This window comes from Stenella coeruleoalba, assembly GCF_951394435.1.
Source record: "Stenella coeruleoalba genome assembly, chromosome: 5".
Taxonomy (NCBI): Eukaryota; Metazoa; Chordata; class Mammalia; order Artiodactyla; family Delphinidae; genus Stenella; species Stenella coeruleoalba.
The window spans coordinates 75,770,665-75,786,157 of NC_137150.1; the positions used below are offsets into that span (position 1 = coordinate 75,770,665).

At 52.8% G+C, this 15,493-nt stretch overlaps 1 protein-coding gene across 9 annotated transcripts in view; it reads left to right on the forward strand.

Annotated features, from left to right (window-relative positions):
* MYLK (myosin light chain kinase) overlaps nt 1–15,493 on the forward strand; it is a 268,618-nt gene that overhangs the window by 176,445 nt on the left and 76,680 nt on the right. For all 9 annotated transcript variants that reach the window (XM_079922579.1, XM_079922587.1, XM_079922588.1 and 6 more), the window contains 5 exons: nt 2,540–2,677; nt 4,289–4,486; nt 5,188–5,437; nt 11,962–12,033; nt 12,466–13,667. In XM_079922579.1, coding sequence (XP_079778705.1) covers nt 2,540–2,677; nt 4,289–4,486; nt 5,188–5,437; nt 11,962–12,033; nt 12,466–13,667 — 1,860 coding nt within the window. The remainder of the gene's footprint in view (nt 1–2,539; nt 2,678–4,288; nt 4,487–5,187; nt 5,438–11,961; nt 12,034–12,465; nt 13,668–15,493) is intronic.

The window sequence follows — 15,493 nt, forward strand, 5'->3', positions numbered from 1 at the left end:
CATATTTTGTTTTCAGTGCCAGCAGATAAAAATCTAGTGGCCAGTTTGGAGTTAGGCCTTTCCCAGGTATGGAAAGCACCCTGGAAATGTGTCCTCATGGCTTCAGGCTTCCAGGAGAAGGTCTGGTATGTGTGGCCCTGTGCTAAAAAGAACTCAAAATACCACAGTCCCTCTTCCCCCAAACTTAGAGTTTAACTTAGAGATACCATAGCCTCCTTGGTCCCTACCCCTGCCCCCCTCCCCCAAAGACAAAAATAAGAAGGCTAACAAAGAGTTATTGAAGGTCAAAGCCACCTGGCTCACAGGACGAAGGGCAGGACCAGAGACGGGGCAGCTGGGAGCTTGCCCTGCACGAGGGCCATCCTGTGTGGGAAACAGACACCAGCCCAACCTAACCTTACGGCTCCTTCCCCTGTGCGGCTCACACGAGGCAGGTCAGAGCCCGGCGCAGGGAGGATTCTAAGAATAATGGAAAGCCTGTTTGTTAACCGATCTCCCCAGCGAATGGAGCGGGAGTGAGTAGGCCAGCCCCGAACCCAGAGAGCTGTTCTAGTTTTCGTCTTTGTCTAGCCCGTGCACTCCTTCCCCCTCCCAGAGAGAGATTCCGCCACCCCCCCCCCCCTGTTTTGGTTGTACAACAAACTGCATATATTTATGGTGTTTAATTTGAAGCCTTCACCCATGAAACCTTCACCACAATTTTAAAAAATGAACATCTCCATCATCCCCAAATGCTTCCTTGTTTCCCTTTACAATCCCTCCCCAGAACGCCTGCCCCAGGCAACCTTTCTGTCGCTATATTTTGCATTTTCTAGAATTTTATGTCAATGGAATCATCCATTAGGTACTCTTCCTTCGCCTGGCTTCTTTCGTGCAGTGTAATTTTTGTGAGATTTGTCCCTGTCGTAGTGTCTCTCATTAGTGCCGAGTAGTATTCCATTGTACGGGTATATCATAATTTGTTTATTCATTCACTTGTTGATGGAATATTTGAGTTGTTTCCGGTTTGGGGCCGTTAGGAATAAAACCGCTGTGAATGTTTGTGTGCAACTCAAAAATGTATGGATACGTGCTTTCATTTCTCTTGTGTAAATACCCAGGAGTAGAATGAATGGCTCACATGCTAAATGTATGTTTAACTTTTTAAGAAACTGCCAAACTTTTTTTTTTTTTTTTTTTGCGGTACGCAGGCCTCTCCCTGCTGTGGCCTCTCCCGTTGCGGAGCGCAGGCTCCAGACGCGCAGGCTCAGCGGCCGTGGCTCACGGGCCCAGCCGCTCCGCGGCATGTGGGATCTTCCCGGACCGGGGCACGAACCCATGTCCCCTGCATCGGCAGGCGGACTCTCAACCACTGTGCCACCAGGGAAGCCCGCCAAACTGCTTTTAAAAGGCTCTGTACTATTTTACACTCGCACCAGCAGTGTAGGAGAGTTCTAGTTGCCCCACATCCTTGCCAGACCCCAGTACTTAGGTTGATCCGTCTTTAATTTTAGTCATTCTAATTATGTAGCATCTTTGCCTTTCCTGAGGTGCTTAAAATCTCAGGAGATGGTAAAGGAGCACCATGCAGTCATAGAAAACAATGAGGAAGCTCTCCAGTTCTGTCTTATGAGAAACATCAAGATACAGAGTCAGCCCTCATGGGCTCTGCATCTGCGGCTTCAACTAACCGCATATCAAAAATATTCGAGAAAAAAAATTTCAGAAAGTTTCAAAACGGGAAACTTGAATTTGCCGCACTGGCAACTCTTTACATAGCATTTACATCGTATCAGGTATTATAAGTAATCTAGAGATGATTTAAAGTATACAGGAGGATTTTAGGTTTTATGCATTTTATATAAGGGACTGGAGCATCTGCAGGTTTTGGTATCTGCAAGGGGTCCTGGTACCAGTACCCTGCAGATACTGAAGGATAGCTGTATTGTTAGATGAAGAAGCAAGATGCCAATCATTGTGTATAGTGTGCTATCATTTTTTTTAAGAGAAGAAAAATTAAAAAGTATACCTATATGCTATTGTGTGTTATACACATGGACCATCTTTGGCAAGGTGAACAAGGAACTGAAAATCGGTTGCCTCTGGGGAGAGACATTTGGCCAGAGGACAGGGGTAGAAGGGAGATTGTACACATACCCTTTGTACCTTTTGAATTTTATGCTATATGAATGTATCACTTATTCAAAAGAGTAAATACAATTTAAGGGGGAAAAAAGTCTCATAAGGTGCCAAGTTTTGGTTCCCCCACTCCCAGCCTCCATCCCCTGGAAGTGCTCCTGGGGAGCCAGAGCCTAGGTTGGACATGGCCCTACAGAGGCCTCATCCTTTCCTGCTGTGAGGCAAGAGCACTGTCGTACCACAGGGAAATGGGCACGCCTTGTTCCTAGGCATCTCCAGGGCCTCCCGAGCTCCTTATCCGGCAGCGGTCAGTTTCTGGTGGGAACCTGAGCCCCAACACATTCATGTGCTGAGTGCTCATTTCGTCTGTGTCTGCGGAATGAATGAGTGACTGTTCACCCCACATTCTTTTGCCACGCAGAAAAGAAGAGTGACGAGAAGAGTGAGTACCTCCTGCCCACGGCCTCCAGCAAGCCCGTCGCGCCCCTCTTCCTGCAAGGCCTCTCTGATCTCAGAGTCATGGACGGGAGCCAGGTCACCATGACAGTCCAGGTGTCAGGTGTGTCCCTGCATCTCTGTCCCCGGGGTATACGTGAAAACGGGCATGGTTGCAACATGGGCTTTGCTTCCCGACATCCCGCTCAGATCACTGTCTACCAGAAAGGCAGCCTAGGACTGTCAGTCAGTGGGCCCAAAGAAGTGGAGCCTCTTGGTCCCTCTCTTCTGCTTTCTCTGGGCTGGATTTTCTGGATTCGAGGTTAAGTGGTCCAGGGAAGAAGATGGCCATGCTAGAGAGGTGAGGGATTAACTGAGAACATAGTATGGCCAATGTAGCTGGAAGATTGTGAACACAGGTCCAAAACCAGATGATGTGAGAACTTTCTAACCCTTGGAAGGTAAGTCTCAGTTGCTCTATTCAAATGTTAAGGTGAGAAGATAGAACAGGGGTCCTTCTCAAATGGGTGGGGTGACACGAGTGTGGGATGAACAGCCCAGTGAGAGATTTTACTGTTTTTGCTAGAAGCCGGCAAGCGAAGCCTGCGGAATATCCTGGGACAGACTTACTGACGCAGGCTCATGCTGGCCTCTGATCAGTCCCGCGACAGCCTGGAGGTCCTTTCTGGTTTTTCAGTTCCTTTTGAGTTGCAGAAGCGATAAAGATGAGTTGGGAGAGAACCCATGGGCTCACCCTTTTAGGGATCCTAGGATGAACTCCCTGCTCCCAAAGGCTGAAGGCAGTCCCGGGACAATGCAGGCAGAGGCCGGGTCCCCTCCCCTGCACATACTCCTCGAGTTGATAGAAATCAGAGGCACCCTGCACCTGGCCTCCAGACACGTGCTGGCTACCCCATCAGAGACAGATGGTGGTCTCCTCTGTCCTTGAAAGAGCTTGATACCACGCAGCCTCCCTCAGCAGCCGTTCCCGGGGACTTGCTCCCCTGGAAGCAGAGTGCAATGGCTCAGCTCTTTCTGCAGAGGAAACCCTCACAGGTGGCCATTGTTTTATGCCCAAACAAATGGCTAGAAGCTACCTGGGGAAGTAGACTAGTAAAAGTGAAAATGCTCTCCACCATGAGCTGGGTTTAGAAAGCCTGGTACCCATCGGGAAAGCCTAGTACCCATCTTCACCCTTGGACAACATTTGTATGGTAGCAAAATGAAGTGCTAAGGGAGCTTTCCCTTGGTGAAAACTGACAAGGGAGTTTCTGTGAAGTCCCCATGGCATTGCCTGGGCATGTACACAAGGTGTGAGGTGTGCACAGCAGGAAACAGTGTGGAACCCACTGATCCAGCTACCACTCAGCATTATCAAGCAGTTTGAATTCTAATTTTAAAAACCATTCTTCTAGGTTTCCTCTTTTATCTCTGAAGTAATATTTTTCACTTCTGGATTCTTCCTGGTTTCCCCAAATCCGTTGTTAAGTAATTACAATGAACATGCATTGAGTACTTTCTTTGTGCCAGATGCTATTCTAATCAGCGTTTCTAGTGGGCTGCTGAGGTATTCATTTATTTCATCCTCCCAGTGAACCTTTGAGATAGATAGGGTTAGAATATGTTATGGATGGGAAAACTTATGCAATACAACGTCATAGTATTAAGTAGAGTTGCTGCACAGCCCGGGGAAGCACCTCCCTGACGAGCTCCCCTGCCTCTCCTCCCCGTTCAGGGAACCCACCCCCTGAGGTCATCTGGCTTCACAACGGGAATGAGATCCAGGAGTCAGAGGACTTCCACTTTGAACAGAGAGGCACTCAGCACAGCCTTTGTATCCAGGAAGTGTTCCCGGAGGACACGGGCACTTACACCTGTGAAGCCTGGAACAGCGCAGGAGAGGTCCGCACCCAGGCCATGCTCACAGTGCAAGGTGAGGCTGCCCCGCTGACCAGTGGCGGGCAGGGGCAGGGGCAGGAGGCTTTGCTGCCATGGTCTCTCCAAAGGTGATTTGGAGGCGAGAAAAGCACGTGAGTCTACTTTGTCCCCACCACGGACCCCACGCTCCCTGGGTCCCATCCCAGCCCCAGTGGCAGCTCCCCATCCTACATCTGAGGCTGTGGCTGAGTGGGTCCTCCTCTCCCTACCTTCTGAAGCTCCTGCCCTCTCTGGGGTACTGGTGTCAAGCTTCGGAGAGTGCTGGGAGAGCTATCTCCTAACACACTAACGCTTTGGCAGTGACAGATGAGTTACGGCCTATGATGGTCCTAGCCTTGAGAGAACCCATATTTAAGGGGAGAGACAAGTTAAGCACGCATGAAGCAAGTGACAACCCTTAATCGTACACATGTCACGCAGATCATTGGCACCTATCCCAGTGCCCCTGTACCTTCTGGACAACCTCCCCATGCTTTGGATATACAAATTCATGTTAATATTATCCTGTGAGAAGTAACCAAGACAGATTTGCCATGAGAAGGATGTGCTCTACCTGTATGTTCAATAAAAGTGATTTCTGGACAAGCTGTTCTTTGGGTAACACTCTATCTTCCGACCTTCACTGCCATGGAGAGTCGAGTGAATGCTCTCTGCTGAAAGGCCTCCCTCTCTAACGCAATCCTTTGCTAACTTCAGAGCCTCAGGATGGCATCCAGCCCTGGTTCATCAGCAAGCCCCGCTCCGTGACAGCCTGCCTGGGCCAGAGTGTCCTCATCTCCTGTGCCATAGCTGGGGACCCCTTCCCCACTGTGCACTGGCTCCGGGACGGCAAAGCCCTCTCCAGAGACACTGGCCACTTCGAGGTGCTACAGAATGAGGACGTGTTCACCCTGGTTCTAAAGAACGTGCAGCCCTGGCATGCCGGCCAGTATGAGATCCTGCTCAAGTGAGTCTGCATGACCTGCCAACCTCCTTTAACCCCTACCCCCCAAATTCCTACCTCCCGGCAAAGTCCCTACCTGGGGCTGGGAAGCCAGAGGAATCACAAAGTAACGTGGGGTTGGGCTTCAAGGTAAAGAGAGTGCAGGATTGGTGCTTTTGCTTTTGTTTTTTCCACTTCAATACAACAGAGGTTCACTGAGAGCCTTCTCCTCTGAGCTCAGTTCCCCAGAGTCCTCTGTCTTATTACATCCTGGCTTTTGTTCCCCCATTATTTCGTATATGAAGACTAGGAAGGAGGGAAGATGGATTCAAATTGGAAAAGCAGCAGGATAGACGGAATGTATTCATTATCTATTGCAGAGTAACAAATTACCCCCATACGTAGCAGCTTCAGACAACAAACAATTATACTCTCATAGTTTGTATGGGTCAGGAATTTGAAGCTGCTTAGCTAAATGAGCTTGGGCTCAGGGTTTTACGTGAGGTTTCAGTGAAGATGTCAGCAGGGGCTGCTGTCTCTGAAGGCTCGACTGAGGCTGCAGGGTCCACATCTATGATGGCTCACTCACAGGGCTGTTGGCAGGAGGCCTCAGCTCCTGGCTGTGTGGACCTCTCCCTAGGGCTGCTTGAGTGTCTTCATGACATGGCAGCTGGCTTCCGCAGAGTTGGTGGTCCGAGAGAGAACGAGTTGGAACTTGCAGTGTCTCGTATGACCTATCCTTGGAAGTCACACACTATTAGTCCTGCTACACTCTCTTTGCAAGAAGTGAGTCGCTAAGTACAACCCGTACTCCAGCGGAGGGGAATTAAGTTCCCCCTCTTGGAGAAAGGAGTATCAAAGAATCTGTAGACATTTAAAACCACTGCAGGGACGGTAACTCTCCCCACTCCTTCTTCCTCCCTTTCAAGGTCTTTCTAGGAAACATGGGAAGGTAAGCTCCATGAAGGCACACTGCCGTGTTCCCAGTGCCTAGAACAGTATCTGCCCGTAGTCAGCATTTGGTAACTATTTGTTATATGAATGTGATCCAGAAATGTTCTTCTACCCTCAAAATGTTCTAACCCGTAAAATTCCATGCCAACCCTGGGTTGACAGAGACAGAACGCCAGCCCCTAGGGTTGGTATTAGCATTGAAGAAGAGCACTTGTCTGCCCCTGGACTCTGCAAACAGGTTGTGCCACGTCCTGAAGATGGCTGGACTGCTCTGGCTCAGGTGCCTGGCCACTTTGCAAGGGGCTTGCTCTCCTGGATCAATCATTTCCCTGTGCTGAGCCCATCATGTTCAAGTCTCTGAGCTCTGTAGCAATAGGGCAAAGCTACTGCCAGGACGGAGCATTGTTCCTACAGTAATGACAAAACCCAGCGTGTGCTCCGTCTGCTTGGGTCCTTTCTGGGCATGTGCTTTACATTTGCATCATTAGCTTTCGCTGCATAACAGATCATCCCAAGACTTAGTGACTTTTAAGAAAATACCCATTTATTATTCATTGGGCATCTTTGGATCTGCTAGGGAATTCTACTTAGCTGGGCAAGGCTCAGCAAACCTCAACTGAGCTAATGACATGTCTGTGGTCAGCTGATGAGATGTTCATGGGCTGACTGGTCATCCTACCACCATCAGCAGGATGCTCAGAACACATCAACGGCCTTTGCCTCGTGTCTGAACCATTTATTATCAGGAAGGCCGATCTGCCTCCAAAATGGAGAGAAGATCGTTCCTTCTTCCTCTAGGCCAGTACAAGCAGTGGAAACTGATGGTATGCTAGAATAGAGCTTGTCTGTATGAAAGGAGTGGTGCTTTGAGATAATACTCATGTAATCAAGCTAGACATCCTAGAAGAGATGAGGTTTTTGTGGGATTCTGGGGCAAATGAGTAAAGTCTCGTTGGATAGGCTGAGCACGAGAGGGTAGGAAAGAACAAAGCAAGGCTGTGGGAAGTCTGCCAGGCCAGAGTGGAGGGTTGCACTGGGAGGTCAGCAGGCAGACTGTCTGGGCCCAGCTGGGGACAGTCATAAAACTTAGACTGTCCTAGCTGGAAGGGACTTCAGAAGTTATCTAGCCACCTCCTTGTTTAATAATGGGGGAAGCTGAGGCCTCAGGATCACGGCCACCCAAAGGTGAGTAGCAGAGCCTAGACTGGAAGCCTAGCTCTGTCTTTAAATCAGATGCTCCTCCATTCTTTGTTTCAGTGCACTGGGAACTTGGGAAGCCTGGGACATCGCACTAGGGTCCCCACACATGCAGCCCTTGCCCCTTTTCCCTCCCCAGAGTCCAGCCTCTTCATTCCTTTGGGAGGCTGCTGCCCTGGCCTTGGCTTTGTCCCCAGTGAGAAGGAGCCAGTCCGTGGAAAGTTGCCCTGGGGAGTGTGTGCCAGGCCTGCCAGGGGGCCCGCTGCCCTGTGGCTTTTCTCAGACCCAGACCTAGAGAGAAACCAGACCTAGACCCAGGACAGAATGCCTTTCAAGGAGGGAGACTAGGAGGCTGGGAGGAAGCCAGGCTGAGGGTGGGGGTGGGACAGGTACTCTCTGTCCTGCTGAAGTTGGGGGTACATACGGGTGGTTGGTTTCTACCTCCCCTTCCCTCCCCTAGCCCTTGTCTTCTGAACTAAAAGGGGAAATGTCAAAAAGTCAGCTCCAAATTCCAGCTGAAATATTTCAAAAATTGATACTTGCCAGGAAATTAGTTCTTTAAACTAATTTTGCATATAAAATCCATTCCAGGGGTGGGTGATTCAGAGTGGGACAGCGTCCAAGGCTTTGTAACCAAAGACTGGGGCTTCTTATTCAGGGTTTAGGAGGCAGGGAACACAAAGGATTCTGTTAGTTGTAAAAGGTACAGCTTACAGGGCGACAGCCGCATGTCCTCTGTGGCAGCACCTGGGCTGTACGTGGGGGTCGCGCCTCAGTCTCAGGCCTGACTTTGTAACTGAATACAGTATGTGCAGGCACCAAAGAGGGCCAAAGGGACTTCCCTGGTGGCGCAGTGGTTAAGAGTCTGCCTGCTAACGCAGGGGACAGGGTTCAAGCCATGGTCCGGGAAGATCCCACATGCCACGGAGCAACTAGGCCCGTGCGCCACAACTGCTGGGCCTGCGCTCTAGAGCCCGCGAGCCACAACTACTGAGGCCTGTGTGCCTGGAGCCCGTGCTCCGCAACAAGAGAAGCCACCACAATGAGAAGCCCGTGCACCGCAAAAAGGGGTGGCCCCAGCTCACCACAACTAGAGAAAAGCCCGCGCAGCAATGAAGACCCAACGCAGCCAAAAATAAACAAATAAATAAATTAAAAAAAAAAAAAAAAAAAAGAGGGCCGAAGAGGCTGATCAGCTGGTTAGATTATCTGGGGTGTGGCTTCCAGGCAACAGGCCTCTCTGACCTTTGCAGGCTCCAGAAGAACCCAGGATTAGCCTTCAAAGTCTAGCAGAGACTTAAGTTTGTGGCTGCAGGCATAGTGACCCCCATGCCAAGGAATGATATACATAGTGGGCCAGCCATGGTATCCCAAGTTCTCTACCTCCCATCTGCCCCCTCAGACTGCCTGGGTACCTCAGGGTGAGGCCTAGGCAAGGCCACCTGTACCTGCCTCCTTCAAGGCAGGTAATAGGAAACAACAGAAGTGCTTACCTGCTTCCCCCATGGGGAGATAGAGCTTACTCCAGCTTGGGGGTCAGGGCACCCCACCATTTAGAGCCTCTGAGGGGCTTGGCGAGGGCACAGCAGGGCCATCTGGTCAGTGTCTGCTCCTGAGTTTTGCACCTGGGCTGTGTGCTACTTGTGAGAGGAGGAAACTCAGCTGAGGAGGTGTCGAAAAGGGCTCCCCAGAAAACATGGCCCTTGGGCATCCTGTTGTCCTGCCCCACTCCAACCCCAGGCCCCGTACCCTGTGCTTGAAAGAAAAGCGGGAACAGAGTGGGCTCTACTGGCCAGCAGCCTGGCAGAAGGGGGGTGCCAGGGGGCTGGGCCTCACCCCCAAGTGACCTCCCATGGTTGACCCAAGCCCTGTTAGCCTTCTGTGCTGAGTTCTCAGGATGCTCTGAGGGCCTCCCAGCTTTCCCAGGGCCTGACACTGAGGAGGCACCTAACTGCTGTTTGTGGAGCACAGGAGCACCCTGGGCCCTCAAACTCCCCAAACCTTGAATCTGCATCCCCAAGAGCTTGAACATTGAGGAAGGTGACCAGGAGGTGAGAGGAGGGTTAGGGAGCACGAAAGATCAACCTCTCCTCCTGTCATGTGGGTCCCAGTGTCTAGGAGTGAACAGTGACCCCCCCGGGACCCTCAAGAGTCATCTGCCACACAGTGGGCTGCTGGGGCCTGACCCGGAGCTGGTCCTCCATTGGGAGGGAGGCCAGGCAAAGCAAGGTAGATACCCACATACATCGGCAGAGCTACGGGACACATGCTCAGCTCTCTGTCCACGTGGGAGTGACATAACACACGTTCCCAAACATGGGCCTGCAGGCACAGGTGCCCATCAGGTGGAGCCCACATGCCTGCAGTTGATACACACACACACACACAGAGACACACAAACACACACATGTCCCAGAGTAGATTTGTACTGAGCAGCAGCCAGTAGGGTGGGATGGGAAAGTTACAGGTCTTGGATTCAAGTAGACCCAGGTCCCAACCCCTTCCCCTGCTAGCCAGCTCTGTGAGTTTAGACAAAATTACTTAACCTTGATGAACTTCATTTTTCTTACCTATAAAAACAATGCTGGGCTTCCCTGATGGTGCAGTGGTTAAGAATCCTCCTGCCAATGCAGGGGACACGGGTTTGAGCCCCAGTCCGGGAAGATCCCACATGCCACGGAGCAGCTAAGCCCGTGCGCCACAGCTACTGAGCCTGTGCTCTAGAGCTTGCAAGCCACAACTACTGAGCCCACGTGCCACAGCTACTGAAGCCCGAGCACCTAGAGCCCGTGCTCCACAACAAGAGAAGCCACCGCAATGAGAAGCCTGCTCACCGCAACAAAGAGTAGCCCCTGTGTGCTACAACTAGAGAAAGCCCACACACAGCAACGAAGACCCAACACAGCAAAAAATAAATAAATAAAAACAAAACAAAAAACAATGCTGACTCCAACCTTTCAGAGCTGCCATGAGTAAGTGAGATGGATTGTGTCTACGGTAGGGTCTGGGGCATGTGTCAGCCCCTGAAGTGCAAGTAAGATGGCAAATGCAGGGAATGAGTGCGAGACCCCAAGAGCCCAACACTGCATCCCGGAAACTCCTGGGCCTCCCTTTCTTCCCTTTGCAGTGAATGAGCAGAGCAGTGCTCTGAGCCTCACTGGGCTGTGTGGGGAGAAGAAAGATAGTGGCTGCAAGTCACGAAGGCTGGAAGGTGCTGCATACAACGTGGTTATTATCAGGCAGAGTCACCTTTGGCTCTCAGATCTGCCCCTCCACTTCCCCTCGTCTGAGCAGAACCTTCTTGGCTGGTCAGAGCCCAGAAATGCCAGCAGGTGGCAGCCTTGTAGGGTCAGAGGGCTGATCTGCTGTAAGCCCAGCACAGCAAGCCTGGTTGCAGCCCTTCCTGAGCAGAGGGGCCTCAGCTGGTCATGAAGAGCTTTAACAATGGGCTGAAGAATCCGGAGCCCTCTCCACCCAATGGAAGAAGAAAATGGGTCACCCTTGTAGGGAGATACCTGTTAGGTTTTTAATACGAAAGGTTCTGATCTGAGGGCATTTGCTGATGGGTAGGGATTGGAGGGTATTTTCATTTCATGAGCAGGTGAAGGGGACCTTAGCTGCTCCGTGGCATGTGGGATCTTCCCGGACTGGGGCTCAAACCCGTGTCCCCTGCATTGGCAGGAGGATCTTAACCACTGCACCATCAGGGAAGCCCAGCATTGTTTTTATAGGTAAGAAAAATGAAGTTCATCAAGGTTAAGTAATTTTGTCTAAACTCACAGAGCTGGTTAGCAGGGGAAGGGGTTGGGACCTGGGTCTACTTGAATCCAAGACCTGTAACTTTCCCATCCCACCCTACTGATTGCTGATCAGTACAAATCTACAGGTAGGGGCACCTTGTGAGGAGAAGGAATAACCACCTCTGTATTAAGGGAGCATGGAGCCAGACTCAGGGTCACTGCGCAGGCTGACCGGGGCCACACAGTCTAGACCAAGGGGCTCCATCCCAGCCCTTAGCTGTGTTAGTCTTCACTCTTCCTTGACTGAGTGATGGATGGATCGTATAATTTTTGTAATATACTTACATAAAAGTAGTCCTACTTCTGGATGCCTACTGTAGCTATTGCCCAGAAGATTCTTTTTTTTTTTTTTTTTCTTTTTAAACAAGAGCTGGAAAAATAAAGCGTGACCAAAGTGGGGGAGGGCCCTGCCCTAAATCTAGGTCTGGTGTGGGTGTGTTAGGGTCACAGCTTAGCCCAGGGTCCTGTCTTCCCTGGGGTCAGCCAGCCAGCCCAGGGCCAAGTTCCTGCCTGCCCCGCCCTCCTCACAGCCCTAGGCTGGGCAGGCCCTTGGCCCAGAAAGCCTCTTGATCTGTACTGATCCCTTGAATTCTTCAGGAACCGGGTTGGTGAATGCAGTTGCCAGGTATCACTGATGCTACAGAGCAGCCCTGCCAGAGCTGTCCTGCGGTGAGTACCACCCAGGGGCTGCCCAGCCAGGCCCCGTGCCACCACCCGCCCACCTTCCTCCTGGTCCCAGCAGGCCCGGCCCAGCAGCCCCAGATTGTTTGTATCCTCCAGGAGAGGCTGCCCGAGCCAAGAGGGAGAGATTGGAAGGGGGATGAGGGAGGGAGAGCCGGGGAGGAGAGGGGGGTGAAATTTTTTATTTATTTATTTTTTTTTGGCATGCACCCTTATAAGGCTACTGAAGTCATTACCGATGTAACAACCAACGAAGCAAGCAAGCGCCTCTCACCACAGTTCCCTTCTATAAACACGGCCTGGCCAGCCCCCCTCCCCCCGCCCTCCTTCCCTCCCTGGGGATGTGCTCTCCCCGACGTCTCTTTCTTACCCAGCCCCTTTTCCTCCTGCTACTTTCCTTTTTCCCTTCACTGGTCGCAGGGGAAGGGAGCCTGCCAGCGGTGAGGGCCTCTGCAGCCGGGGAGCCGGCGCTGATGGTGGTGGCGGTGGCGGCTACGGGAGCCTGAGGCCCGGCTGGCCAGCAGGAGGGCAGGGCAGGCCCGACGAGGGAGACGGCGAGGGCGTGCGTGGGGTGCTCACGCGGCGTGTGGAGACGCGGCAGCACACCGAGGAGGCCATCCGCCAGCAGGAGGTGGGGCAGCTGGACTTCCGCGACCTCCTGGGCAAGAAGGTGAGTACCAAGACCTTGCCTGAAGAGGACCTGAAGGAGATCCCAGCCGAGCAGATGGATTTCCGCGCCAACCTGCAGCGGCAGGTGAAGCCGAAGACCGTGTCGGAGGAAGAGCGGAAGGTGCATAGCCCCCAGCAGGTGGACTTCCGCTCTGTCCTGGCCAAGAAGGGGACCCCCAAGACCCCTGTGCCTGAGAAGGTGCCACCTCCAAAACCTGCCACCCCAGGTTTCCGCTCGGTATTGGGCAGTAAGAAAACGCTACCTGCAGAGAATGGCGGTAACAGCTCTGAAGCCTTGAACGCCAAGGCAGCAGAAGGTCCCAAGCCTGTAGGCAATGCCCAGCCTTCAGGGTTTCTGAAAACCGTGGGCAATGCGAAGCCGGCCGAGACCCCCAAACCCTTGGGCAATGCGAAGCCGGCCGAGACCCCCAAACCCTTGGGCAATGCCAAGCCGGCCGAGACCCCCAAACCCATGGGCAATGCCAAGCCGGCCGAGACCCCCAAACCCTTGGGCAATGCCAAGCTGACTGAGACCCCCAAACCCTTGGGAAATGTCAAGCCGGCCGAGACCCCCAAACCCATGGGCAATGCCAAGCTGACTGAGACCCCCAAACCCTTGGGCAATGCGAAGCCGGCCGAGACCCCCAAACCCTTGGGCAATGCCAAGTTATCCGAGGCCCCAAAACCAGCTGGGAATGAAGAACTTAAGAAGGAGGTTAAGAATGATGTGAACTGCAAGAGGGGCCATGCAGGGGCCACAGATAATGAAAAAAGACCCGAGAGCCAAGGGACAGCCCCAGCCTTCAAGGAGAAGCTACGAGATCTCCGTGTGGTGGAGGGTGAGAAACTGCTGCTCCAGTGCCAGGTGTCCTCTGACCCCCCGGCCACCATCACCTGGACCCTGAATGGAAAGACGCTCAAGACTACCAAGTTCATTGTCCTCTCCCAAGAAGGTAACACGGTTGGGGCCGGGAGGAAGGGTAGCTCTGTCCCAGCCACCGTCAGCTCCTGGAGCCCTGGCTTGTTGATGGTGTTAGTAGCCCAGAGCCTGGGTGGGAAAGGCCACTCTCTGTGCCCCTCACTCACGGGATTGGTGCCCGCCACACTCCATGGCTGGGGGACAGGGGTGGGTGCCTGGTCCCCCAGGCACATTCCCAGATCTCGGCATCTGTCTGGCAGAGCCCCCTCATGGCACCCCTAGGCGTGGCTCCTCAGAGCAGGCCTGGGCTAATGCCCAGCTTTGGCCCAGAGAAGGCTCCGATCATAGGCTTGGAAATGGGGGCACTGGGGTTAGGGCTGACCAGGGACTTGGGGCTGAGAACTGCCTTTGAAGCAGCATTTTAGGTTCAGGTCAGGGTGTGCAGTGACGGGATGTGATTTGGGGTCAACAACTTAAGTCTTGATAACGTTGTGTGTTTGAAGGGACCCGAGGGGCAAGCCAAAACCCCAAGCAGCCCCTACGGCACACACTCACAGGCAGGCAGAGCCACTCGCTTCCTAATTTGGATGAGACTTTCGTTTGCTGGTATTTCACATTCTTGGGTTGTGGAGAGAAGAGGGGGGGCCCTAAAGCCTGCCATCTGGGGCCTTTCAGGGTTTGGAGCTCTCAGATGGGCCAGTTTAACCTAGAGAAGAGATGGGGACGAGACGGGTATTTTCTCTGACCCCTCATTTGGTTTGAAATGTTTCCGTAAATCCCAGTCCTGGATGGGAGCTCCAAGGACAGCAGCCTTCCCACGCCCCACTCTGGTGGCCGGCCCTAGGGTAGAGTCTGGCCTGACTCGAGGCTGATGCTGGTAGCTCTGGACAGGGCAGGGCACAAGCTCCCGGGGTCGTGGCATTTTAACCTTGAGGGGTAGAGGGCAGTCAGGGCAGAGGCCCTAGCAGTCAGATCCTGTCAAATCCAGATCAGCTGAGACAGAAGCACTCCCCCCGCTGTGCTGCCTTCCTTCCCGTCCTCTGACGGCACCCCTCTCCACCCCTCCCTCACCCCTCATCTGGCTTTCTTTCTTCCTCTTAAAAACCCTAATGAAGCATTTGAAAATGGCATCCCTCTGCCCTCGCGATGGAGTTTCTGTCTTCACTCTGCAGCTCAGACAGCAAATCTGGAGCAGCTGAGCGTTCTGAATCTAACTGCTGAAGGAGTAAAGGGGAAATTAGCCAGGAGAGAAAAAAAGGGTGTCTTTTCTGCTAATGTGTTGACACGATAGCTTTTCCACATGAAAATCCTCAGCTTGGTAGGGGCCTCCAGAAGTCATCTCATCCATCCCCCTGCCTCTGCTAGTTCGGCCTTTCCACACACAGGAAGGTATGGGGGAGCACCACGGTGGGATGAGATGTCCAGGGGAGTGGATGCCCAGCCTTCCCTGCCACCTCTGTGGGCCCCTCCCTGTTGGAAAGTTTCGGGTAAAACTGACCCGAAACCTCGACCAGGAGAATTTCCCAGGTTACCCTGTGGTGACCTCTCGGGGCGGGACCGAAGGTGGGCAGCTGCCGTCGTGGGGACACGTGTGGTCCCACAGTCCTACACGCTGTGAGGTCCGTGGCTGTACCACCCTCGGGGAAGCTGATGTCGGGACGGCTGAGGGCAATGCCCATGGCTGTGCAGCTGTTGTGGGACCTGCGTGGAACCTGCAGAGCCACCAAGAGCTGCCTATAAACAATCAACTGGACAAAACAGTGTAAGCACACCTCAGCTCTGGTCTCAGAAACGCACCTGAGCCCTTAGAATGGGCTGTTCATACCCAGGGTGCCTTGATGTAGCATAGCTGCTGGGTGC